Source organism: Trypanosoma brucei, chromosome 5 (genome assembly GCF_000002445.2).
Source record: "Trypanosoma brucei brucei TREU927 chromosome 5, complete sequence".
NCBI lineage: Eukaryota > Euglenozoa > Kinetoplastea > Trypanosomatida > Trypanosomatidae > Trypanosoma > Trypanosoma brucei.
Window position 1 is genome coordinate 196,252 of NC_007278.1, and position 26,083 is coordinate 222,334.

General features: G+C 45.0%; 4 protein-coding genes across 4 annotated transcripts, besides 10 other annotated features; 1 reads left to right on the forward strand and 3 right to left on the reverse strand.

The window, feature by feature from the left end:
- Positions 1–487: part of a mobile genetic element that runs on past the window's edge.
- Positions 1–26,083: part of a sequence feature (sequence corresponds to BAC RPCI93-30F7) that runs on past both edges of the window.
- Positions 5,921–5,948: a sequence feature (GC_rich).
- Positions 5,995–6,024: a microsatellite.
- Positions 6,252–6,300: a sequence feature (AT_rich).
- Positions 6,772–6,849: a sequence feature (AT_rich).
- Positions 7,178–8,464, reverse strand: Tb927.5.610 (acidic phosphatase, putative; the record flags this gene model as incomplete). The annotated part of the gene is made up of 1 exon (XM_839642.1): positions 7,178–8,464. The coding sequence occupies one exon, from the start codon at positions 8,462–8,464 to the stop codon at positions 7,178–7,180; it is 1,287 nt and encodes a 428-aa protein (XP_844735.1).
- Positions 9,753–9,782: a sequence feature (AT_rich).
- Tb927.5.620 (hypothetical protein) lies at positions 10,354–11,619 on the reverse strand (the record flags this gene model as incomplete). The annotated part of the gene is made up of 1 exon (XM_839643.1): positions 10,354–11,619. One exon carries the CDS (start codon positions 11,617–11,619, stop codon positions 10,354–10,356), a length of 1,266 nt encoding a protein of 421 aa, XP_844736.1.
- Positions 12,538–12,608: a sequence feature (A-rich).
- Positions 12,924–14,129, reverse strand: Tb927.5.630 (acidic phosphatase, putative; the record flags this gene model as incomplete). Its single annotated transcript, XM_839644.1, has 1 exon — positions 12,924–14,129. The coding sequence occupies one exon, from the start codon at positions 14,127–14,129 to the stop codon at positions 12,924–12,926; it is 1,206 nt and encodes a 401-aa protein (XP_844737.1).
- Positions 17,802–17,825: a microsatellite.
- Positions 22,719–25,169, forward strand: Tb927.5.640 (trans-sialidase, putative; the record flags this gene model as incomplete). Its single annotated transcript, XM_839645.1, has 1 exon — positions 22,719–25,169. One exon carries the CDS (start codon positions 22,719–22,721, stop codon positions 25,167–25,169), a length of 2,451 nt encoding a protein of 816 aa, XP_844738.1.
- Positions 25,857–25,884: a microsatellite.

Here is a 26,083-nt window from a genome sequence, read left to right on the forward strand (position 1 = left end):
GGAGCGGCACAAAGACAGCCAAACCATCGAGGACGTATCGCACGCGCACTATACAACCCCACCCGTAACTTCGTGCCGGGACGGAAGCCGCTGATCCAAACTTCTCCAACGCCTTCCTTTTCAATGCAACAGGGCCTTCCGCGGGAAGATAAGGCCCGTGTGCGCAAACTGTCCCGGAGAGGCTTAGATCGGCGAATGGACATTCTTAAACCAGAGGTCCGGCCAGACCCTCAGCCCAAGTGAGGACGAAAAAACGATACATCAGGTCAACAAAAGCGGCGGCGCACTTGCACTGGCGGTGGGCCTGCGAAAGGCACCGAATCCCTTCTTAATTCACAAGGCGGTGCTGCCCAGCCTCTCGATATACCCGCTTTCGTTCTCCACCATGCCGGAGGCGAGCGCAGTTACCATTACTGACCCGTCCCTGCACAAATTGCGGTGGTCAGCTGTGACAATACCGGGCAGGAACAATTGCATTAGACCACAGTTTGTACTCCCCTGCTGCGGCGTGGCATTGAACGAAGGCGCGCGGCGAAATTGCGAAGAATGTCGCTGGCATGTCACAGTTGCCCGACCGGGGGTTTGCAGACACCGCGGCCTATTCGAAGCGTTTGTTGTGATCTGGGGAAATATACTCGGGGGCCCACCGGGACACATTTCACGACCAAATGCAAAGAATGGATGCGCGGGCCGACAGCGTTGGCTGGCACTGCTGGTGGTCGCCGCACAAAATCAACTCATGGGTGGCCCGTTCCACCGGTGGCAGGAACCGTAATTTCCACTGGCGACGCTTGCACCCCAACCAATCCCAACGACCACGACCTCGGTGTTAACAACCTTCTTTCACGCTGAGGGACAAAAAAGGTGTACTAATTGCGGTGCGATATGGCAAACACCGAACGAGTGCAGTGACGAATATGGCGGCGGATCTTCTGGCGTAGGCGCGTTCTTTTGAAAAATTAAATGCGGTGATGCGTCGCGTCCAGCGTATGATCCATCAGAACCCATGCAACCGCGGCCCGTACTGGCGGCTTCGCGAGTATCAACAACAGCAAGCCTCAACACTAAACATTCAAAGGCGTCACGACGGCACCACCTTCGCAGCCACATTTGTGATACAAAGCAATCGGTTCGCGAGCTAAACAGGTCTTGAATTGAAAAGCAGGATGCAAGATGTAAAGCAATAACTACAAGACAGCGCATCTACCGCAAGAAAACATTGTTTTACCCAACAAGCTACCATGCCCCGGAGGCAACATAGCCAACACCAAACGACACCGCCATCCTGCAGAAGTTCTGCTTCTCGGGTCGCCTTGAATAACTTCAACTCACCACAAAACGACTCCAGAGCTTGACGCCACTCTTAACTACGACTATTGAAAAACAGGGTAAACAGGAACCAAAATCATACAGCACCCCCATTAACAAGAGAATAGACAGAAAAAACTAAGCAACAAACAAAAAAGTGGAAAAGTCGGCATGTCAGCAAGTCTAACATCTAGCATCGCCTCCTCACCCTCCAACAAACACACACCCAAAAAACAAAACTAGCACAAAATTTTTTTCACATCAGCAGAAAAAAAACCAAAAATACAAAATAAAGAAAAAAACAACATTTATCAGCGGTGGAGAGAACGGTACAACTAGGGAAAAAATTAAGAATTGAACAAAACACAATAAACAAACACAAAACATGCTGAAACCAGCGACAAATGGGTATGATTGTGCAACACTGTTTTTGCATAATCATACGCATGAATGCGTATTTGACGTGAAAATACGCAATAATGCACAATTTGTGAACAAACATGCAACATTGTGCAGGTTGTGCAAGAATGCGTGTTTTACACCAAAAACACCTTACATGTTGCATTGCAACACTGTTTTTGCACAATCATACGCATGAATGCGTATTTGACGTGAAAATACGCAATAATGCACAATTTGTGAACAAACATGCAACATTGTGCAGGTTGTGCAAGAATGCGTGTTTTACACCAAAAACACCTTACATGTTGCATTGCAACACTGTTTTTGCACAATCATACGCATGAATGCGTATTTGACGTGAAAATACGCAATAATGCACAATTTGTGAACAAACATGCAACATTGTGCAGGTTGTGCAAGAATGCGTGTTTTACACCAAAAACACCTTACATGTTGCATTGCAACACTGTTTTTGCACAATCATACGCATGAATGCGTATTTGACGTGAAAATACGCAATAATGCACAATTTGTGAACAAACATGCAACATTGTGCAGGTTGTGCAAGAATGCGTGTTTTACACCAAAAACACCTTACATGTTGCATTGCAACACTGTTTTTGCACAATCATACGCATGAATGCGTATTTGACGTGAAAATACGCAATAATGCACAATTTGTGAACAAACATGCAACATTGTGCAGGTTGTGCAAGAATGCGTGTTTTACACCAAAAACACCTTACATGTTGCATTGCAACACTGTTTTTGCACAATCATACGCATGAATGCGTATTTGACGTGAAAATACGCAATAATGCACAATTTGTGAACAAACATGCAACATTGTGCAGGTTGTGCAAGAATGCGTGTTTTACACCAAAAACACCTTACATGTTGCATTGTAACACTGTTTTTGCACAATCATACGCATGAATGCGTATTTGACGTGAAAATACGCAATAATGCACAATTTGTGAACAAACATGCAACATTGTGCAGGTTGTGCAAGAATGCGTGTTTTACACCAAAAACACCTTACATGTTGCATTGCAACACTGTTTTTGCACAATCATACGCATGAATGCGTATTTGACGTGAAAATACGCAATAATGCACAATTTGTGAACAAACATGCAACATTGTGCAGGTTGTGCAAGAATGCGTGTTTTACACCAAAAACACCTTACATGTTGCATTGCAACACTGTTTTTGCACAATCATACGCATGAATGCGTATTTGACGTGAAAATACGCAATAATGCACAATTTGTGAACAAACATGCAACATTGTGCAGGTTGTGCAAGAATGCGTGTTTTACACCAAAAACACCTTACATGTTGCATTGCAACACTGTTTTTGCACAATCATACGCATGAATGCGTATTTGACGTGAAAATACGCAATAATGCACAATTTGTGAACAAACATGCAACATTGTGCAGGTTGTGCAAGAATGCGTGTTTTACACCAAAAACACCTTACATGTTGCATTGTAACACTGTTTTTGCACAATCATACGCATGAATGCGTATTTGACGTGAAAATACGCAATAATGCACAATTTGTGAACAAACATGCAACATTGTGCAGGTTGTGCAAGAATGCGTGTTTTACACCAAAAACACCTTACATGTTGCATTGTAACACTGTTTTTGCACAATCATACGCATGAATGCGTATTTGACGTGAAAATACGCAATAATGCACAATTTGTGAACAAACATGCAACATTGTGCAGGTTGTGCAAGAATGCGTGTTTTACACCAAAAACACCTTACATGTTGCATTGTAACACTGTTTTTGCACAATCATACGCATGAATGCGTATTTGACGTGAAAATACGCAATAGTTTGCATTTTATGCTTTAATGTTTATGTTGCTCATGCTTTTTTTCAATTTGCATATTTTGCGTGAGAAGGGTTGTTGTAATTAGACTTGTTTTCACCTGATCGATGTATTAATGGATATGAAATGGGAAAGGTGTCATGATGTGCTGCCGTGTAAGTGTGAAAATTAATTTTTTTAGTTTTTTTGTTTGCCGTGTTCTAAAGCAGTGTGTTGTTGTTTCTTTTTGATGCTGTCTTTATTTTTTTGTAGCGATTTTAGCGAAGCGGATGGAAATGTTGAGTTTGTGACATTCTTTTTTTTTTTTAGTGTGTCCTGTTTTCGCGAGAGCAAATGTTTAGGAATACCGAATTTGTTGTATTGTTTTCTGTTTTGCTGTTAATGGCGAGGGGTCTTTCATGGAAAGTGTTTTCGAGACCCACAAGGGTTTATATTGCTTTACAAAGTGTACCGGAATTGCTTGGTGCCACGAAAGGGGGACGTGATTGTAAGCGAAATAATGTGCCACGTAGTTGCACGGAATAACGTGATGGTAGGAAAAATCTGCGAAGAGGGGGGTCATACGAGGAGCTGCGTACGGAAGGCGATTGGGACCTGTCGCAACAATTTCACTACTTAAAGGCCAGTCTTTTTATGTTGCCATTTACTGCCGGCTTGGGCGCCGTGAGAGCGGGGGGGGCAGGGGACGTTTAGCGGCAGATGAATGGTTCGAAAAGGCATAATTTGCTCAATTTCCATCAAAGCAGCGAAAAGTGAAACATATTCGATAAAGCCAGTCTGCGCCACTCACCAATGACAATGCCAATTTTTGTTTTTAATGTGCCGTTTCGTCGATCACATGACCGGGCACCGCCACTTTATGGAGATCCTGTTGGGATATATATATAAATATATTGTGCGTCCTTTCGAGCTGTTGGCGACATTTTCTCATGCTCTAGGTATTAAGTTCCTGTGAGTGACGCTGCATACCTGCTTGCAGCTCGTTGTTCTTTTATTAAGCGTTAGCGCTGAAACGGGCCTCGCACAGTGTTGTTATTGTGGTTTGAGGCGCCAACGAATAACTGCAGAGCCGTTGTCTTTCGCAATCCTGCATGAAGAAAGCCTCCCGCGAACAAAACGCAGCTGTTCCAAAGAGGCCGTATGATGCGGTTTTACCTCATGTACAACCTGACGGAACGTTGGGAACGCCTTCGGCCATTGTGAACAAATCGCAAAACCACGTCAAGGCAACCACCTGTCCTTACCAGTGTGCGTGAGGTTGCCATAATTTGCATCATAAATTGCTCCCCGTAGATGCCGATGGATCTTTGCGGTTGCTTCATCCATGCAGTGACTCGCATGTGAAATGCATGACCATCCTATTGTTTGGTTGCAGAACACAGGCTGGAGTGCTAAACGCATCCTTCCCAAGCCTCGACGCGTCGTCCGCCGCAACAGAAACGGTATCCACGGCTTCAACACTTTTCCGCAACCGCCCGCGTCCTGAACCGCCAGTGTGCTCCTCTTGCCCGACCTCCCTTTTCTTTTTTTAAAAGTTTCATCGCGTCCGATTAACTGCTGCTCTCCGTTCTTACGCTTCGTGGTGGTCTCTTAGTTCTCAACCCATCTCACTTTCCGCGCAGTATAGGACTGTGGCACCGCGCAATCAACTGATACGCATATTTGAACAGGCTTTGCAGTAGCTTTAGCTTCATCCAATGCCAAGCCGTCAGTATTTTCCCTATTCCCCTTCTTTCCAGCGATGGTGGCTGGAAACTCAGTTATATGAATGTGTTCTTAACCGCGGAAGCGAAAAGAAGCAACCTTCAAAAACTTTCCTCCCTTTAAATGTTTCATTCCGCAGCCAAACCTTTGTTAGTGAGGGCATTCGTCTTGTTTCCTTCCTGACTTAATGCATATCCAACTTAGCTTCGTCACTGGCATTCTCTGCACTCCTGCATGTTCCACCCTCATTTTTTTTTCTTCTTCCAAACCCATCACTATTTATCCGTTTCATGACACACACGCATATATGTATTGTCCATGCGCCATTTGGTCGTCGTCTCCGCATTCCTTCGGCAAACGTTTACTTTCATTATCTTTTAAGAATTTCCTTTTGAATAATTAAATGTGTATAAGTAAAAAACTTGACGGAAGAGATAAGGGAGTGAGATGAGGTGCAATGACGCCAATCAGTTGTTACCTCCCACCCCCAACGCACGGCCACGCGCATGCGGTGCGTTTGGAGCAGGTGTGAAGCAAAAGACAAAAGGAAAGTTATAATTTAGCAATTTCTGCCCACTGATCGCGTGCGAACGCACTGTATTAACCTTAAACCCGTGTGGTTGGCGGGAAAGATTATCTTTGACGCGTGATGGAAAGGGGGGGGGGGGAGCGGCGCGGGCGGGCACCACATACATCTCTGTGTGTTGTCGTCTTTTTTCTTCAAATACTGCTTTTCTTTTCTTTTCTTTTCATTCCTTTTTAAAACCCGCAGCTCACAACGAACTAATTTCGCAAACTAAATACACCCCGTGAATTTCCCCCCTTGCTCCTTGCGCGTTGAGAGGGGTACTTCCGTTATTTCCCTCATGGCCGTTTCTTTTTTTTTTCCCCTTAAACTTCTTTTCCCCTTTTAATTCATTAAGAAAGAGGAATCAAAACGCACACCCGCAATTCTCGCTCGTTTTTTTTTTGCGGCCATAAGGGCGGTTTTTTTTTCAAATTTATTTATTTAAAAATAAATAAATATATATATATAGATAGAACGCTGAACGTGTAGGACTGTTTCCCCCCTTTCCCACCTCACCACCATTAACTCGCTTTTTTCCTTTTTTTCGTAATACATGTCATCTTATTCCCTCAACTTTCCTTTCCATCATGTCATGGGTTTTAAAATAAAGGGAAGCACAAACAGACAAACTCAGCACCACTGGAACATCCCTGATATACCAAAAGCAAAAGAAAAAACTTGTATAGATACGTTGGAATATGAGTTTTGTGCTGATGATACGAAACAAAAAAACAACAAACAAAAGCAGGAGGATGACGCAACGCCATGAACAAAAATATGTTTCAAGGAAAAATGTTTGTATGAAATGCCGTCACCCTCCCCACGCATTAGTCATCAGTCAAAGCAATCAAATATGCTAATCAAATTAATATCAATGATTTTTTTTAAAAAAAAGTAATTTCTATTTTTACTTCAGACAAAAAATGAGAAGGCGGAGCCAAAATTATAAAAATATTTATACCTGCATAAGCTCATAAGAATATATATATATATATAAATACCATTAAATATAAAAAAGAAAAAAGTCAACATATGACCCTTCTCGCTATTTCTCCCTCATTCCTTTTTATCTTACAAAAACCCATTTCACCAATTTACACCAGTGAAGCGGTCATATGTTGGGGGAGGCGAACTCCCGCCCCCTTTTCTCTTTTTTTCCCTTAATTTTGTGTCTTCTCCATTAATTTCCAGCTAAAAATTCTTTCAGTTTCCTTCTTACTGCTGCAGCTTCCGATGAAAATATTACCGCAGACGTGAGGTGAAGAAGAAGAGGGAGGGGGAGGGGGGAGGAAACAAATAACGCATTGGCATAAAAATTTTGGTGCATGTGCATATGTGCAAAATTCTAAAGAATATTACCTTCTAAGACGTCAGATCCCAACTCCTCCTCCTTCCCTTTCTTTTCCACCTGTCCTTCCACCTCATCCCTTTTTTTCATGTGCCACCTGAGGAGGAGAAACAAAAGTATCAGCAAAACGAGCGGGACAACAATCGCAACGACCAAAACGGCTACGCTAATTCCCAATGGCGCAGTATCACGTGCCTTCTGGATAAGTTCTTCCTCTTCCTCAGTATTGTTGGGAAGTATAATTTCACGGGAAATATCAACATCATGTTTTCCATTTTCCCCCAAGACAGTGGTGCGTTCCAATTTGTCCTTCCGTTGCTTAACGAATTCGGTTACGTTTCGAAGAATTGATTTTGGCGTCTCCTCATCAGTTTCAAGCAAGGTGTAGATTTTGTAAAGCACCACCAACTTTGTCTCGGCGACGTACACGGCGCGTTGTGCCTTCCTCAACTCCGTCACAATCGCATGAGTTTTGGTCATTGCCCTTTTGTAATCGCCTAACCATCCTTCCCAAGCGGTACAGATATCCGGGCCGCTGTACTTGCTCTTATCTTCACATGGCGGCTTACCACTCTTTGCTTTTGGCTTATGTTTATCCCATTTATCCAACGCGAGCTTCATCTTCGTCCCAGTCACGTTTTGGTAAGGCGTACTCTTTCTCAAACCATCGCAGTGAATGACATTCCTCGCACCATCGGAGTAATCTCTGCGCCGCCCGATAACATAACAATTGTGGCTATAAGGTGATAACTTCAGCCCTCGCTTAATATCTCCACCGCAATGCCAGTTCAGAACCTTTAAGAGACCTGTGGCTTTATTATGGTCCTCAATTTCGTCTTCACCCAACGCCTGTGCCGCCGCTCCCTTCGCTCCATCGATTGATCCTTTAATCTTTTCAGCGACCTCTTGCGCTGTCGCCTCTCCTTGGTCAATGTCTTTCTGAGCTGCCTCGCACTGCTCGCGCAGCTTAGCCGCGACTGTGGCATACGAGTTGCTTTTTTCATCCAGTCGGGGTCCAATGTATTCAAGATAATAACTCACCCTCTTTTTATCATCAGCCAACAATGCGGCCAGCCGGTCAGACTCTTCTACAAAATAATCAGCCGATTCTCCAGAAACTTTGGTGGAATAATCCGTCATCGCGCATAGGGCTCTCCCGGCGGCCACGTCAAGTTTCCTTTCTGCTTTGTAATGCGATTTTCCATAGGATTCCTCATCAGCAAATCCACCTGAGCAACAGACAAGCAGCACGAAGCCGAGCCCAAGCACAATAGTACGCGACATTTTCGTTTATAGTAACGTTGATGGTACCCAGAAAGTTAGTGCCAAAGCTCTGGTCAGCCGAAAAGCAAAAAATAAAAGATAAAAAAGGGTAAAACGGAGGAAATCGAAGGGAACAAATACAACACATCACTTGGTTAAAGTTGGGGGGCACCACACACCACCTCACGAAATGACTTAACGCTTGGCACAAAACCCACCTTTGCTTCCATTTAAGGGGGGGGGATTGAAAAAACTTACCGTAAACGCCGTTGAATGATGCCACAAACGGAAGCTTCATCACTGATGACGCGACTGCATATCCTCTTTATTCATTTTTAGACGTTGCGAGACAAGTTTCCCATTTCAACGACTTCCCACTGGCCGCATTTCCCAACACACACACATACAGAAAACTTACGCAAGATATCGCGAAGAGAGGCGCCTGCAATCACACAAACATTTCAATTCACCTCATCAACCATACAGTGAGCGGAATTACCATCGGGGAACCTTTCGTTGGTTTAAAGATATGACACCGCCTTTTCACTGGGTTACTTCCACAACTACCTACACCAAGAGCATGCGCACAAATGTTTGTATGTTTTAACCTTCCTTAATTCGCTTTTGTACGAGACATTTTCATGTCCTCACTTAAAGCTATTTTCTTCCACAAAAAATATATGCATCATATATGTATTTCTTTTCTTCAGGACAGGGAAACTTTTAAATATATAAATGAAGTAACGTGTGAACGGCAGGCAAACACACAAAAGAGGTGACGGGAAGGGGGAATCCACTTCCTATTACCACAATCTCGACCACAAAAATCTCTGAAGCGAATGAGGGAGGAAGGAAACTTAATGCCACGGCCATGTACATAAAATTTACCATACGATTCAAGTGCTCAAATATTAAGATTTCCCCCTTCTTTATATTTTTTGTTTTATTTTTTTTCCCTTCCTTTCTTGTCTTTAATGCACTCACCTTTCTTATACTCTACCACCCTCTGCCGCCACCAGGCATTTGGTGACCAAACCAATGAACGGTTACATTCGGTGTAGCCGATCCGCTTTTGAGTTTCATAAGAGATTAGAGAATGGCCAGTTGCAGCACAGGATGAGGTTGTTAAAATATTAACCGAAGTCGCTCTCTGCAATGCATGAGCGGACAAAACCAGAGCCAAACCAAAACGAAAAAGAAAAAAAAAGGGGCGAAGTCGGAAGCGTATGGGACCGAAATAATCAACCAGACACATCACAACAACTCTCCAACCCCTCCGAAAATAATGGGTAGGAAAAAATGAGACTAGTTAATTTATTATTATTATTTTTTAATTTTTGAGGAAAGAGAAGGAAAAAAACAAGAAGTTGTGGTGTTGACATTACTGTCTACACTCATAACGGTATATGTGCAAATAGAAATGATCGGAAAATTTCCGAACTTGTGTCTTATTTTTTTTGTCATTTCAATGGTTTCCCTAAAATTTCCCGCACCTATTTATTACTTAGCTTTACCCTTCATTACACCTTTTGCTCTCCTAGCTATTTTGAACTCCCTCTCCCGCTTAAGTCACCTCTTTTCTTTCTTTCAAAAATACGATTGAACTACTCTTCTAAAATACCAAAAGCATGTTACTTTAAAATTTTTCTCAAACGAATTATGGTTTCATTACATTCATCCCTTTAGAAAACAACAACACGTACACGCACATGTATGCTGCACGAAATGTATAAGACATGTGTTTATACCCTTTCCTCGATATGTTTCATCATGTGTGGCATTTTTTCGGCAGACGCGTATATAGACTCATCCCCATGCTGTTTTTTTCCTCGAATTTCCGTGTGTTTTAAAGTGCAAAGCGCGGTCACGGAGGGGAGAAAACGATTGGTACGCACTTGAAAGCATGGCCTTCAGATTACCTTGTCTCCCGGTAGCGTTCCAGCCATGCTTTCTGCATTGCTGGCATCGGCACATTTGCGCTTTATCACTATTATCGTTACCGCCACGACAAGGATCAGCACAGCTCCAACAGGGATGAATATATACATCATCAACTTAGCGAAGTTAGCGGCCGCAAAATAATCGCGCGCCTCGTCCACATGTTCGCGTTCCGTCTCATTTACCTGGAAGTCTTCATCAAGAAGCGTGTATTGTGTGAGGTTGTTGCCCACACTCTTATTCTTTAGACGCGATTTTTTCGTCTTATTGATGTTTTCTAATACTTCCGGAAGGGGCCCCACAGTCTCGGGGTTCCGAAGTGCTTCGAAGAGTTCGTACAGCACCCATAGTTGTGTCTCCCCGTCGTAACGAATTCTGTTGAGCTTCTTTATGTTGTTTCGAAGCTCTTCCATCTTTTCCATTGTCTCTTCGTAGCCGGTCACCCATCCTTCCCATACGGTGCAGGAGTGTGGAGAATGGTACTCACCATCTTTGCAGATATCCTCGCCCACCCTCTTTGGCCTTGCTTCAAACCACCTCGACAGGTAGCTCTCCATTTGTGTCACAGTGACATTTTCGTGAGGTATAGTCTCTCCATATTCATCTTTCCACTTTTTGCAGGATATGACATTCCTCTGACCCGCTGAGAAATTCTTTCGGAATCCAATCACATCACAACTCTGACTTCCTGCGTGAACCTCCCCAATTCTGTCACCACCGCAGTGCCAGTTAAAAACTTTGAAGATACCATCGGCGTTGTCGTGGTCCTCAAGTTCGTTCTCATCACCGAGTGTCTTCGTTGCTGCATCCTTCACAATTCCAGACACCCTTCTGATCTTCGCCACTGTCTGATCTACTTGGTCTCTGCTCTTTTTATTTGCGTGCGCTTTGGCCTCTTTACACAAACTGTCGATCTCGTTACTGTCACTCTCATTTATCTTTGCATCCTCCCTTCCGCTTTCCTTAAGGCTCCGCACCCGCTTAACATAGTAATTGATGGCGTCCATGTCCGTCTTGAGGCTTTCCCCCATCTTTTGGACTTCTTCGACGAGGTAGTCCGTGGTTTCCTCGGAAATGTTGGTGAGCACATCCCGCAACTTGCACAAAGCTATGGCACCTTCTTTGTCAAGTTTCCGGTCCGCTTTGTATCTGTCAATTTTGTAACTCTCTTCGGAGGCGGAGGCCACTGCTGAGAAAACAAGTAATATATGACCAATGCAAAGGGCGTTGTATGACATAGTGGCTTATATATCAACGCCAAGGGATACTTCCTTTTTTGTTGAGGCGTTTACTATTAGAGCTTTGACCGACCAGACTAGTAAGGGGAACGGAGATTGGGGAGACGGAACGAACGATGATTTTATAGCAGGAACCAACAACATGATAGTTGGGGGGTGAAGATGCAACGAGACGCACAAATTTCAACCATCACCGAGGGGGAATATTCCCCCGCTCTGTCCGTAACTTTAACAAAATGTGAGGGGCCGACTCAGCGTTTTTACCACTGTCTTCCTCTCAGGTTATACCCATACACATTATGAAAAGCATCAACATGCAACGGAATATACATCACCTCTAATGACGTTTGCTGAACAATGGGAGGATGTGAATATTCATACATGTGTGCTGCGCCCCCAGCTGCGAAACAGACCACTTTTGTGTTCATTTTCCGATGAGTGTTGAGTCGTCTGCCTCTAATCTGTTGTCAGTTTCCGTACCGAAAAAAAGGTGTAACATAACGACATTTATGCCAGAAGCTAGAGGCTAAGCATAAAAAAGATGGAGGAGAAAAGGGTGTTGCGAAGAAATATTGCCTCCACAGCATGTCATAAGGAAAGAGGTGACGAGAGTAGGCGGGATGTAGCGGCGAGGCGCTTCCACATCCAGAGCTTGTTGCAGCTCGGTCGAATGAATCAGATCACTAGCAATTTTTTTTCTAGACAAAGACGAAGCTTCCTTTCGCAGAGCACCGTGATTTAATTCTGAAAGGAATTTCCAGAAGAAACCGAAGGATAAAAAATATTCCTCCCCTCCGCTTTTAGATGGAAGCGCAGCTCCCGTTCTCTGTAGATCAGCAAGCAAAAATATTACCTTTATGTGGCCTCCCACTGGCCACTTGAATAAAGGTATACGTATAATGATGGTAGGCGCTGTTCAAAAAAAAAAAAAGCAAAACAAAAACAACACATAGAAAGGTAACGAAAAAGCAAAAAAAAAAAGCAGAAAACGAGACGGAAATGCGAACTTAAGCGTGAATAGTGTGCCTTCCGAATACAGACTGCCCTCCTTCAATGAGAGGCAGCTGCACCAAAGTCTTTTTGCCCGTCGTTGCCAATAAGTAAGCAATAGTATTGTAACATTGTCCGATACACACAAAAAACAACCCTCCTCCTCTCGCTTATATAGATTATTCATTCTTTCACGCATTCTTTCTGGTTTTTCTGGATTCTTTTGGCTTCACTCACGTACTTCGCACGAGGCGGAAGGTCCCCTACATTAATTTTAATTCAACTTCCACCTATGTTTTGTCTCAACCATCCGTTTAAAACGGGTCGATGTTTGTCGACGGCATTCCCTTGCCTTGGTGAACGCTACCGGAGGCCACATCTTCCTTCCTATCCTTTTTGCGGGCTCGGAAAATACAGAACAGTACCACCCCGATCAACACAACAAGAAGAGGGATACCAACGTACATCAGCAACTCGGGTATCGTCAACGGAAATATAAAATGATCTCGTGCCCCGCTGAGCAAGTCATCATTGCTAAGGCACCTGGAGCTGTTTTTGCCCTCTTCCGGACAGTCGGTATCATTTCCTTCCAGCCTCGATTTGGCCTCCTGCAGAGCTTCACCAGCTGTTTTGCCGTCCTTGAGCATTTTGTAGGCCAAATACACTGAGGTGAGCCTCTTTGCCCCTTCACGGGTCGCGTTTTCTATGTGATGTCCGTTCTCCTCGAGGGTACTTAAACTTACATTCAGTTCTTCATAGTTTTCTTTCCATCCTTCCGACACGGTGCAGGGGCTCGAGCTGTTTTCGGCGGCGGCTCCACACTTCAAATTACCACCCGCTTTCTTCGGTTTCTTGCTCTCCCACTCATCAAATGCTTTGTGTAGACGTGCTGAAGGCGATCCGCGGTGATGGGTATTGTCTGTGCCGCAGGAAATTGTATACTTTCCACCGTCAGATTCGTTATTGTATACATCAGTGTCGCAGTGTTGACTCGGTGCTTTGTTCTTACCTTGACTTTCTCCACAGTGCCGGTGCAGAACTCCGGAGAGTCCCTTGGAGTCGGTACCTTTCGCTTCTTCTCCCAATGTGGCCTTTGCCGCTTCCTTACTCTTTTTTGCGTCCTTTTCAATTTCGGTATATAGCTCTTTGGCATCCCGTAAGTCATCCCTCGTTTCATTTTCCGCCTCTTCGCAAAACTCCTTAAGTTCTTTTTTAGCGTCGTCATCCGAATCTGGATCGCCACGGCCAGAAAGTGAGATCACCTGACTGCCAAAATATCCTACCCGCTTCCGGTAGTCCTTGAGATGCGTCACATTGTCTTCAGCCTTCTTGACGAGGTTGTCTGCTCCTTCTGTTCCAATCTTTTGTACGGTTTCTTTCAGTGCACACAACGCATTGGCGCCGTCTCGGCTAAGCTTTCCGTCTGCTACGTGTTGCGCATCGCTGCTCGACTCCGCGAGTTTGCCAGAGTAACAGACAAGCAGCACGAAGCCGAGCCCAAGCACAATAGTACGCGACATTTTCGTTTATAGTAACGTTGATGGTACCCAGAAAGTTAGTGCCAAAGCTCTGGTCAGCCGAAAAGCAAAAAATAAAAGATAAAAAAGGGTAAAACGGAGGAAATCGAAGGGAACAAATACAACACATCACTTGGTTAAAGTTGGGGGGCACCACACACCACCTCACGAAATGACTTAACGCTTGGCACAAAACCCACCTTTGCTGCAGTCACCGGTGACAGACACACGCAATTTAACAAGGCGTAAACGAAACTCTCGTTTATGAGCACCCAGTCATAGAGCTACAGAAATAATTCCCCGAATGGCCCTATCTGGAGCGACTGCACATACATCATCATCTGTTGTTAACAGGAGACGCGGCTCAGAGCACACAGTTTTGCAGAGGAACATTTCCCGTCGACGAAAAATGGCGCAAATATTGAAGCGTCATCACGATGAAGAAAGTAACGTGCCCTAGTAAACAACAATATGAATCCGCCGAACGCACGGGATGAATTATGTGCATGCGACGGCTAACGGTAAGCAGCTTTCACGGCATTTCATACCGTAGCAACACTCGACCCATAACTGAGTTGGGGATCTTCGGACGATTGTACACGCCTGTAAAATGTTTTCCATGCTCTTCGCTACATTTTTGAATATGTGGTAAAGAGGTGATGCAAACGTATTTTCAATGTCCCCAGTGGTGACTCATAACAACTGGTGCCAGACACATGGTTGCAGCGTTTGCGTGAAGCGGAGTGCTGAATTTTCCACAACACAGCGCGTTGCGAATGGAGTCCGTGGGTCGATCGTGTTTGCTACAGACGGGGAAATGATAACACGGTAATCGATTCCGAAGTAGCAGACATACCCAAGCGCATGTGCAAAGGAGGTGTGTGCAAATAATGAGTACTCCCGTACAAGCTTCAGATTACGGGAGAAACGCTGTAACTTTATTTAACCATCCCCTCCTTCTCAGCTATCAAAAGAAGCAACTTAAGATATACATTCGCATGTTGACTAGACCATAAAAAGCATAACTTCGAAAGGCATAGTCGTATCCACAAATATTAAAATACCTCCAACTAACTGCATCACATTCGGAACAGTAGTAATAAGCTATGTAAGTGAACCCCCTCGAATCAGACGACATGACTAGTTCGTCCCACTCTTATTTGAGTCGACTTACCTTTTTTTTTTTGGGTTGCCATCTCTTTTTTTTTTAAAAAATGCAAAATTAATGATGTAGTCATTAGCAACGACTCATGCTGCAGTTGGCTACCGAATACCAACATAAAAACACAAACGTCACCAACAAAACGTTTGCGAAAGAAATGACACTTTTGAAGCTTCCATCGGCGAGTAGATGAAAGCAATATACATTATCTGTTCACTATCTTAATAGTAATAAATAACGCTCACTCCTATCTCCACGTGATTAGCAACGCAACGGGACAATACTTCATTTGCTTCAGCAATTCATCCAGCAGAGACATGCCAGAAGAATTTCCCTTCCAGATATCACTGCATTTTACCACTGGTACTGAGGTGGGTTATCCACAACAAAATGTTCAATTTTGTTTTCTTTTGTTCACTTATTTCATCAGTCTGATATCAACAGCTTTACCAATCTTGTTTCTTTTCGAAAAGCCAAATATTCTTCCTTAATAATTACTCCAGTTTCTGTTGACGTCTGAACATTATAGTGGTCAGGGCTGCTCGGACATGCGATGCATTTTCAATCCGCGTTTAGCAGGGTTGGCATACCAAAGCACATTGGAACTAAGCGCCTCCAGGCCAATGAAATACAATACACCTATATGTAATATTGAACGGAGACTAACGGCAAAACAAGCGACGAGAAGCAAAAATTCGCATTCAAAGATACAACCACAACTTACAAACATTTTATTTTTGAAATGCATGTAGCGCGTAAGTCCGTGTACATCACTACCAATGCGTATGACGACTATTTTTTTTGCTTTCCTTTTTGAGAAGTTTCGAAAGACCAAGACAAGACAGAGGGTTTGCCAGTCATCGACGTCATCTCGGAATTCTTCAAAAGGGATCAAGAAGAACAAAATTTCCCCTTGAAGATGAAATTAAAACAAGTTACATGACTCTAAACCACCCCCATTTACACAACTCCATCATACAACAGCAACCAAAACACTAAAACAGTGGATATCTGTGCACTGACAAAAAAAGAAGGGAGGTGCGAAGCCCAAAGATAAAACAAACAACACCAGAGAAATTCAAGAGAAACTTGCAAGAATTTGAAGCATAACATGAATTTAGTTTCTTTACCTTTGAACAAATAATTACTATCCCCGCTCCTGTGGTTAATGCATAGCAAAGCAACTGAAATCCCAAAGTAATTTGGAAGAAAAATACATTAGAAAAAAAAATACAAAAAGTCGGGTTACAAACGAAAAGTTAAGTACAGCATAGAACACGTATTTTTGTCGTCAAAAAACAGAGTACTTTAGCGCGTAAAAGTATCACAATATCCAAAAAAAAAAACAACAAAGCTGGGCAACACCCCTCTCCAGGAAAACAATTCTACAGCTGATGCTAACACCGAAAAAAAGAAAATCAAATGCCACACACACAAAAAAAAATACGTGACAGGATCACAAGCGAGTTTCTCTGTTCTCTTGCCGCACTTTTTTTCCGCCAATCTTTGATTCGGAAAAAAAAATCAGCGGCAATATCCCACATGATAACCATTCATTTCCAACGGAAGGTGAGAATACCCAACACTTTATTCGGTATTATTTTCCAAGCAAACATACTACCCACGAATAGTAAAAGCGATAGACAGCTACAAGTGACTTCTGTGCGTTGCCTAGACAGCGACAACAGAGTAAACCAAGGAAAACGTGGAGCAAAATACCGGATAAAAATACATTTAATTGCAGGAACATAATAATATTCATAGCGGTGGTAACAAGGCAGATAACGTATCTACTGTTTATTGTTCCAATCCAGTTATACAGTTATTTCACCGCAAGGACATGTTAAAGCGAATTATACGCTATCACTTAACAGCATATATATTCGTTTACGGAATCTATCGAATATTATTTTCTACTTTCGCACAAATTTTTGAAGGGAAAATGCAAAAAAATAGGAGAAAAAAGTACACATGAAACGATGTAACTTCGCTGTGAAATTTGCCAAGCACCAGCAACTTCTCCCTTAAAATCAAGAAACTTAACAAATATAAAATGCCGGAAACGTGCAATTCAGACATTTAACAAATCACCAAAGAGGACGAGACAGAAAAAGACAACAACAACACCCACGCTAGCAAATAACAACGTTACGGCACTTCCTGTCAAGAAAAACCACGCGCAGTCTTTACAAACAGTGGGCCACACCAAACGAATGCAGGATTCTGAACGGAGGGTGCAAAAGCATCCCACGAACATGGAGGACGCCGACGCACCCAAGCGGGCCGCGCCTCCGGGCCCTCAACGCGGACACGTAAAGGTCCGAATCCACGGAAACGAAGTTCCCATACAAAAGCGTGGGGTCGAGACACGCAACCGGGGAGTGGTAACAACCAGCAACCCGGTCCCCTCCACTGCAGCATAAAGCCGTCACACGCACACGAAAGCACGGCGACCAGCGGTCCACGCCTGCTACTAGTCACTTCTGTGCTGTAGGCAACTCGCACCGCTGCCCGTGTGTGTGTGTGTGTGTGTGTGTAGCCGCACTGTTTTTATAACAGCGACTCAAAGGCGGAGCCGGGCAAACCACCCGCTGCTGCCTCCCGCTTTGACTCCGATTACTGCCTTTTCCAAGCCTCTGGAGGCGTTTCAGCCGCTCGCAGGCTGCTGGGGCACACTCACTGGGAGGTCATAGCGCCCCGCAGCATGCCGCGCAGACGTCCCCGTTGGCAGCAGTGGCGCGCTAACGCCACCAAGGGGCGGGATCATTACTTGGGGCTTACGCGCTCAAGTTCATCAATGCTCCTGGTGGCACCGTTCTCACCAACCCCGGGCAAACATATTGAAAACCCTGGAAAAAAAAAGGAAAAATCACTTCTCTACTGCACCGCCGAAAATCGGCTGACGGTGAAATCTTCTGGAAGGATTCCCCACAAAGCCTGGTGCTAACTGTCCGAGTAGGGCCGGTGTAAGTTCCAGGCGCAGCGATGTGCGGGCAGCCAGCGTCTTCCGCACAGTGGAGAATGTGAGGAACCGGACCCGCCTTCTACTAGGGGGTGTCCTGAAGTATGATTCGATTTAGTGTTAGTGGAGCATCGGTACCTTGCCCCACTGAGAAACCGAATTTTCGATTTCGGTTCCAGCCGGGGTTGCATGGAGACATAGTACCCAACGAAATGTGGGATACCATGGTAGTAGAATAACAGCGGGTGCTGGTTTCTCCGATGCATCACAAGTCACTGGCGTGGATGGCGCAGTTGGACAACAACACCTTTTTGTTTTGCTTTGCGGGAGTTGCCTTTGGTCAGCTCGGCGGAACTTTGTTTGTAGAGAGGACTGAAACGGCGACTGTAAAATGGAGCAGTCAACGTACGTTCGTACTCCCACGAGGCGTTTAGTTGTACTGCACAACGGAACGAACGACAATCTCCTGGCTGGAGGTTCTGAAAAACCGGATTGCTGTTGAGTAGTTTACTTGGCAGTCGGCGGCACGAACGTTTTTATTATCCATCGGGACGTAAATGACAGTCATGCTCTTTCTTTAGTTTAGTTGGCACCATCTCTGATGAGGGCAAGTATGTGGGGCATAATCTTTCGGATGAAGTTCAATATTTCTTCTTGTCGTGGCGCATAAGGGTGAAGTTTTTTTTTTTTTGACCAGTGCCATGGACTAGGGAAGCATTATCGATAGCTTTAGTGGAAACCCAATTACTTTTCTGAGGAGACTGATTGCTAACACGAAGGCTACTGGACACAATATTTTCCCTGCGTCTGTATCTCCTGAATGACTTGTCTTACAATTCTTAGGAGTGAATAAGCTCAGTTATGGAAGGCAAGTTATCCAAATCTGAGTGGAACTGACACTACATTGTTTTCTGTAACGCGGCTGCGTGGGATACTAGGACGTTGGTGTTCCAGTGCACGTAAGAAGTCGCCCTTTCTACCGCTGATTTTTTGGACCAATTTTCGTAATCGGTGTGTGCATAAGGAAGAGTGCAGCTACTGGCCATTATGAAGCGGTTATTCATGAACTTTCAGTGTTACCTTTTGGAGGGTCCACACTAAAGACCTCAGGGGGATTAGGCCACTGCGTTTGTACTGACAAATGAAGATCTTTTGATAAAATTTTATTTGCTACCTGGGATTTCAGTTTCAACCCGGTGGCTTCGCCGGTTTCCAGCAGTTAACTGAACAGCACTTTGTCTTCCGAATATATGCTCCAATGTTCTCGCGACAGGACAGGTTTGCGACACGGAGAGTTAGTTGCATTATGTTGTGTATTTTTAGGAGGATGTTTTCCTCTTTTTACGCTATCAATAATACAACTAGGGTTCGCTTAACCTGCAAATGGTCACAGGGTTGATTTCTGCTGGAGAGTAGCGGTGATTTAACTGCAGAGTGATAATGTAAGAAGCACTAAAAGCCTCTTGACCAAACCGAAAAGTTAGGCCGCACCCCACAATCAGGGACACTGCCTGCATATGAAAGATACGCAGCATTTATATCTACATGCTGGGGCACAATTATTTTGCTGAAAGAATTCATTACAAGGATCTCGCTATCCAAAGTGGCGCATGCGGGACGGACCCCCGAAGATATTCGTTTCCCCGGCGTACACAAAGACATTCGTGGGTACAGATACGTAGGAGAGTACACGTATCCGTTACTGGAGTTGGGTCCAGTTACTGGTGGCAACACCTTTGGTTGTTATGTTACTACTTACGGCACTCCAGCCACTTTTAATATCGGAGGCAGCTGCGACAATTCGGCTTTGGCAGACTGAACCACGAGTCCGTAATTGTTTCTGTTCGTTGGATTGTTTCACACACGTTTCCCTTTCACCACCGAGGTAACTCAACGGATGCTTCATGAAGTTAGAACGAGCGCTAAGACTAGGTAGGGGATTACTTTCCAGATGTGGGTTCCCCCAGCCAAAAGAAAGTTATTATGATATGGGGCACGGTGGTAGATTTGTTTTCTTTGCCTACTCATTGATTGCTTTACCACACATTCATTTTGCGTTGCATCGCCTTGTCATCAAAGATAGCAAAGAACTGCCGAGACATATATTCAGGGTAAAGAAAGAAGTTTTGCACTACTTGTTTTGTCAGGTTGCAGCATCAGTGATGTATACATGATATGAAGTGTGAAGAGGCAATACCCACTCTTCCCACTTGACTTCGTGGAGCCGAAAAGATACTAATAACCTGAATATACGTGACTCGAGAGAGAGAGAGAGAGAGTGTGTGTGTGTGTGTACAGTTATATTCTTTTCATTCATGGCGTTGGACAATGGAACATCAGATGGAGGATGACCGTTTCGCTTAAGAAGATGTGCAGATTCGACGCAGTGTTTGCCTTGGCTTCTGTTTCGTTTGTGGGAAAGGTATATAATAAAAATAATGCCAATGAGATTAATAGAGTCCTTTACAATCGCGAACATGGATTACTTTTTAACCGGCACTTGGTTAGAAGTTACGGGAAAAGGTTCGATTTATGCAATCGCACAAGCACTGGACCGTTTTTGGAATTGGAGCCACGAAAATTCAGCCGTTTATTTTTCCCACTAAGTTGCTACGCTCAGCTCTGTTTTTTTCTTCCTTCCACATTTCCGATATGGCTTGCAATTGCTTGAAAGGCCTGCCATTTGCTTTTAGGTTCTTTTCATATATGTGCTCGTATTTTTTTTGATGGAGGTGGTTCCCACCTTCCGAAAGTCGTGTTTGCCTTCACTGAGGCCCCTCCGCCATCTAACGCACTTCGAATGATGGAGCTAGTGTGGTGAATATGTAGGTTAGCGTTTTCCACTCCTTTACTGTTGGCTAGGTGACGAGAAGTTGGGGGTTACATGCGCGTTTGTCCTTTCGTTAAGACAATGTAGTTGCGACATTGAGAGATCTTTTTGTCATAAGCGATACCGTCATCCTTGGTAGTCAAATGGTTGGGATTCCTTCACAACACGGAATTGGGACGCCCCGGGACAGACGCGTTCTCGGAACAAGACTAGGATTCTGCATGCCATGTTTAGCGACTGCGTAGTGCTACGGTATTTGGGTGATCGTTTTTGAAACTGCCCCTACTTAAATTTTGTTGTGAGGGTGTCGTTCCTAGTTGGAACATACACTAGCGGCTGCTAGGCTTCGAAAGCTTTAACAGGAGGGGCTCATGCTAAGGAATTGCTGTTTAGAACAGTCTCCTGTACACTGTACAGTGCACAGAGGCGTGTTTAGTTCCAACCAGACATATGTGAGGAGGGCAGTGTGTGGATAGTCTGCCCCCGCCTACTGCGTGTGAAGTATCATATCAAGAATGCACGGCTCTCCCCACGGGTTACCTGACTGCCACTCCGTTGGGATCTTTGACCATGATGTGATAACCCTTCGATGCACGAACAACATACATCGCCATAGAAATCGCATCAGAACTTGTGACAGTGTTGTGTGAGCACCAGTGAATGATGTTGCCTGTATGCGTTGGTTTGTCCATGTCGCTGTGCACTTTCCTTTACACACAACACTTCAACACCGCATGCATGTTCGCCTCAACGAGGTGTCCTTTGCACGGTCGGGTCACGTTTTGGCATCTCGATGGGCTACTTTTTCTGTCCATTTCAACTCGGTCAGCTGGTATTTTATGTCGAAAGCTGTTAGAGAGGGATTGTCGGGTTTTAAGTCGGGAGGAAGGAAAAAAAAAAAACAGACAAACGTACACCGCTTCTTCCGTATCGATATGTTGGCTTCCTCCAGGCTGCCCGCTGGTTTGTTGTACCCGAGGGCAGACACGGTGATTTAAAACTCGCAAACGCATAGTACGACGAACCAAGAGCCAAGTAAGGGTGGTGTGAGGAATAGGCAAAAGTAGTTCACTTTCGCTGTGTCTACTTCCGAAGCTTCTGGGTGCGTTGAATCCCCTCAGTTTTTTCCTTTATTCGTGTGACCTGTTTGCCCACCCCCGTAACACACCTGATTAGGCAGTTAATGTAATACCTACCTCATCCTTTGGTCGAGCCTTGGGCACTCTGCAACAGATGTGGAACTTTATCAGAGCATATTTAGCTTACTAAGCGCTTCAGGAACAATCGTATTTGCTGTCACACTGTTTGCAACAGTCGTGAATACTGTCGACATTCCTCCTGGGGGCCGACCTCACAGTATGTGCGATTCTGAATATAACCAAAATTCACTTACCTTTCCTATGCACAGTAACCATAAGGCGCAGCCCACATGGTCCTAACTTGGGAGGGCTACCGTGAAGCTGCCGTCGGTCTTTGTGTTGTATACATATTTCTTCCTGCTACTGACTATGTTTTACTTCACCTTCCGATTCTTTTCGTTTTACGGCGCAACATGTGAAAGTGTTGGGAACTCAGCTGCTGGCCTATACCATTGTGAGGAGTGTATAGGCTAAGTGTGAGGACTGTGGCGGAGAATATATGAAGCGCCTGCCTGTACGCCCCTGTTGCGTCACCGGGGAGGGTTCGTTTTCTGCACTAACATTTTCGTTTTCATTGTATGCATTACTTGTGCTTTTTGCTTTGTTGTACTGCTGTGACCTGGTGTCCTCCAAGATCTATGAGAGGACGACGCGTGAGGTGTTTCTGGAAGGTGGCCGGTGGGTGAGGAAGAGTGAATGGGAAAAGGGCAGTTGGAAAACCTCCCCCGAGTGGAACGCCGGCTATGAATGGTGGGCGTGGTGCATGGACTCGGTTGCTAAAGAAGCTAAGGGAGAAGTTTGCCGCAAGGAGTGGCTTTCTCAGAGGAAGAAAGGATACACGCTGGTGCCGAGGACGAAAGTTCCATTTAGGGAGAAAAATGGAACGCAGTGGATGCGCAACGTTCACTCTTTCCGTGTCCCTTCGTTTGTTGAAATTAGTGGGGTATTGGTGGGCATTGCCGACGTACGGTACATTTCATCTGCTGACTTCACCTTCACTGAGACAGTTGCCAAGTACAGTGCTGATGGTGGGGATACTTGGAAGACTAAAGTCATCATTGAGAACAGTCGTGTTAACACTAATTTTTCCCGAGTTGTAGATCCCACAGTCGCTGTCAAGGGAAACAATATATTCGTTCTCGTGGGAAGGTACAACACTTCCAGTAAGTATTGGACGTGGCAACATTACGGCGAAGACTGGGATATACTCATGTACAAGGGTACTGTCATCAAAGAGGAAAAGGACGGTAATGTAACTGCGAGCATTACATTTGAGGCTCCCCAGAACCTGAAGTTTCTCTTAGCAACGGTGCCCTCACCAGGTGGGCACCCCCCATCCCAATTTCTCGGTGGCGTAGGGAACACTGCTGTAACGCCGGACGGTGCCATTGTATTTTCTGTCCAGGTCAAGAATACTTGGAATCAGGTTGTGGGAAAACTTTTGTATTCGACGGATGATGGCAAAACATGGCACTTTTCTGCAGGGGAAACACCGGTCGGTTCAACTGAATCTTCTGCCGTTTGGTGGAAAGATAAACTGCTGGTGAATGCCAGAACAGATGAGCATATAGGTTGCCGCAGGGTATTTGAAACGAGTGACTTAGGGAATACATTAAAGGAATCCATCAGGACTCTTTCCCGAGTAATAGGCAACTCGCCGCTTCGTAACCAGCCTGGTAGTTCAGGAAGTGCTATTTCCATAACTGTGGAGGGCATGGATGTCATGCTAATTTCTCAGCCAAAAAATACGAAGGGACGTTTCTCACGCGACCGCCTCCAGTTATGGTTAACGGACGGTACTCGTGTTTTCATGATCGGACAGATATCTCAAGGTGACGACAACAGTCCATACAGCTCCTTACTGTACACGAGCGATGGCAAACTTTACTGCTTATATGAACAGAACATTGAAGAGGTTTTCACTATTTACCTTGCACGTCTTGTGGATGAGATGAAGATGATTAAATGGGTTGTGTTGTTATGGAAGGCACAGGATACTCTGTTGGTGGGTGACTGCCTTTCATCGGCTGGAGGAACAGGACCTTGTAGGGGGATACCAGTTGGTGGCCTTGCCGGGTTGCTTTCGGGACCCGCAGTTGGACATGTGTGGCCTGACGTGTACAAGTGCGTGTATGCTAGTGTCAGCGGTGCCGTGGCTAACAAAGATGGCGTGGTATTGGGCGGAACCGGTAAGGACCGTGTGGTGTGGCCGGTTGGTGAGCAAGGGCAAGACCAACGGTACTACTTTGCCAACACCCATTTCACAATTGTGGCGACGGTGCAGTTTGGTGTGGTGCCTCAAAGGGACACTCCATTAATTGGGTTTGTGAATGGAGAAAAGAATGCTAATAAAACCTTAATGCTTTCGATCAAGAATAAGAAATGGTTTCTCACGTACGGGAGGATACGCAGCGAAGGTTCTCCGGTGCCGTCAAATTTGGAAGGGTCTCACCAGATTGCACTGACATTGCAAGATGGCTTGGTTACTGCATATGTTGATGGAAAACTAGCGGTTGCGGCGATTAATGTGAGAAAATTCGGTCGTGTCGGCTTTCTAAACATTAGGCGTTTTTTCGTTGGAACTCCAGTGTCTATTAGAACTTCAAGTCACACGACCGTAACCGTACACAATGCACTCCTGTACAACCGAAGGTTGAGCGAAGGGGAACTACAGTTGGTGTTCACCAACAGAGAGGTGATTCGTGCAGCCAACCCGACGACGCCGCCTCCCACGCCTTTTGAGTCTAGTGCTGGGGGCGATGAGCAGTCACACGATAGGGCGGGTTCCACGTTTGGTGTTCCTTTTCTTTCAGGAGGTTCGATGTATTGTGAAGGGGACGCGTTGGAGCGTGTTTACATTTTATTTATTATTACTTTATGTGCACTGGCACTTTTTATGTTAGTGTTGGTCTTTCAAAAGCAGTGGGACGGGGATTCTACTATAATCTGATTTTCTTATCGCTTCGTTATGCGTGCCATCGCGATTGGACAAAATTTCAAAACCCCTATCGTACTGCGACTATAGGCGGTGCATTCGCGGCAAATGAACACTGGAAAACGTTTCTTTTCAACATTCTAGCGGATGTTAGTGTCCAAACAAATAAGCCCTTTCCTCCACGCCGCATGCAATGAATTCGCTGCTCTACCACTCATTCCGGCTTTGTTTTTCTTCGTGTCCGCTCTGCCGGTGAAGCCAACCCGTAAGTACATGCTAAAATGTGCACTGGCGGTTATTTGCACCATGGGCATGCGGCTGGGTGAAAAGGTGTGGAAACACGGTAGCCACTGCGATCAGGTTGCGGTAATGATTAATGTGATACACTTGGTGGCTGGTCGATGGGTAAGAGTTTTCGTTGGTTGGCCGCGGTCGATGCAGGTGCGCTTGTGTGGTTCCGCCGGTGCGTCCGTTGGTGTATCCGCTGCTGTGCCATGTGGAGCTAAAAGCACCGTTTTCTTTGTTCTAGTTGTGAGGGCCACTCGACGCATCGGGCAGTTGTGTCGAACCTTCAGCTGACTTTTTTACATTTCCCGTCACTGAAGCAACGTTAGGCGGGCCGACGGTTGCGACTTCCGTGACCCGTAACACTGAGAGTCAATGTGGGCAGCGGACGCCACCGTTTGCATTACGCCAACAGTTCATACCATACCATACCATATCATATCATTCAGCAGCACTGTTATCCAAACAGGAAGTCTTGTGGTTAATTTGTTACTCCGTCACGTGTGCACGCGGCTTGCAGTCATGCGCGCAAATTGTGCCGACCTTCAGCAGCTGGTTCCGCCCCGACTTCTCACGTTATTTTTCCCTTCGCCCTATTCTATCGGTGTTGGGAAATATACCGCGTTGGGTGTGCTGCATAAGCA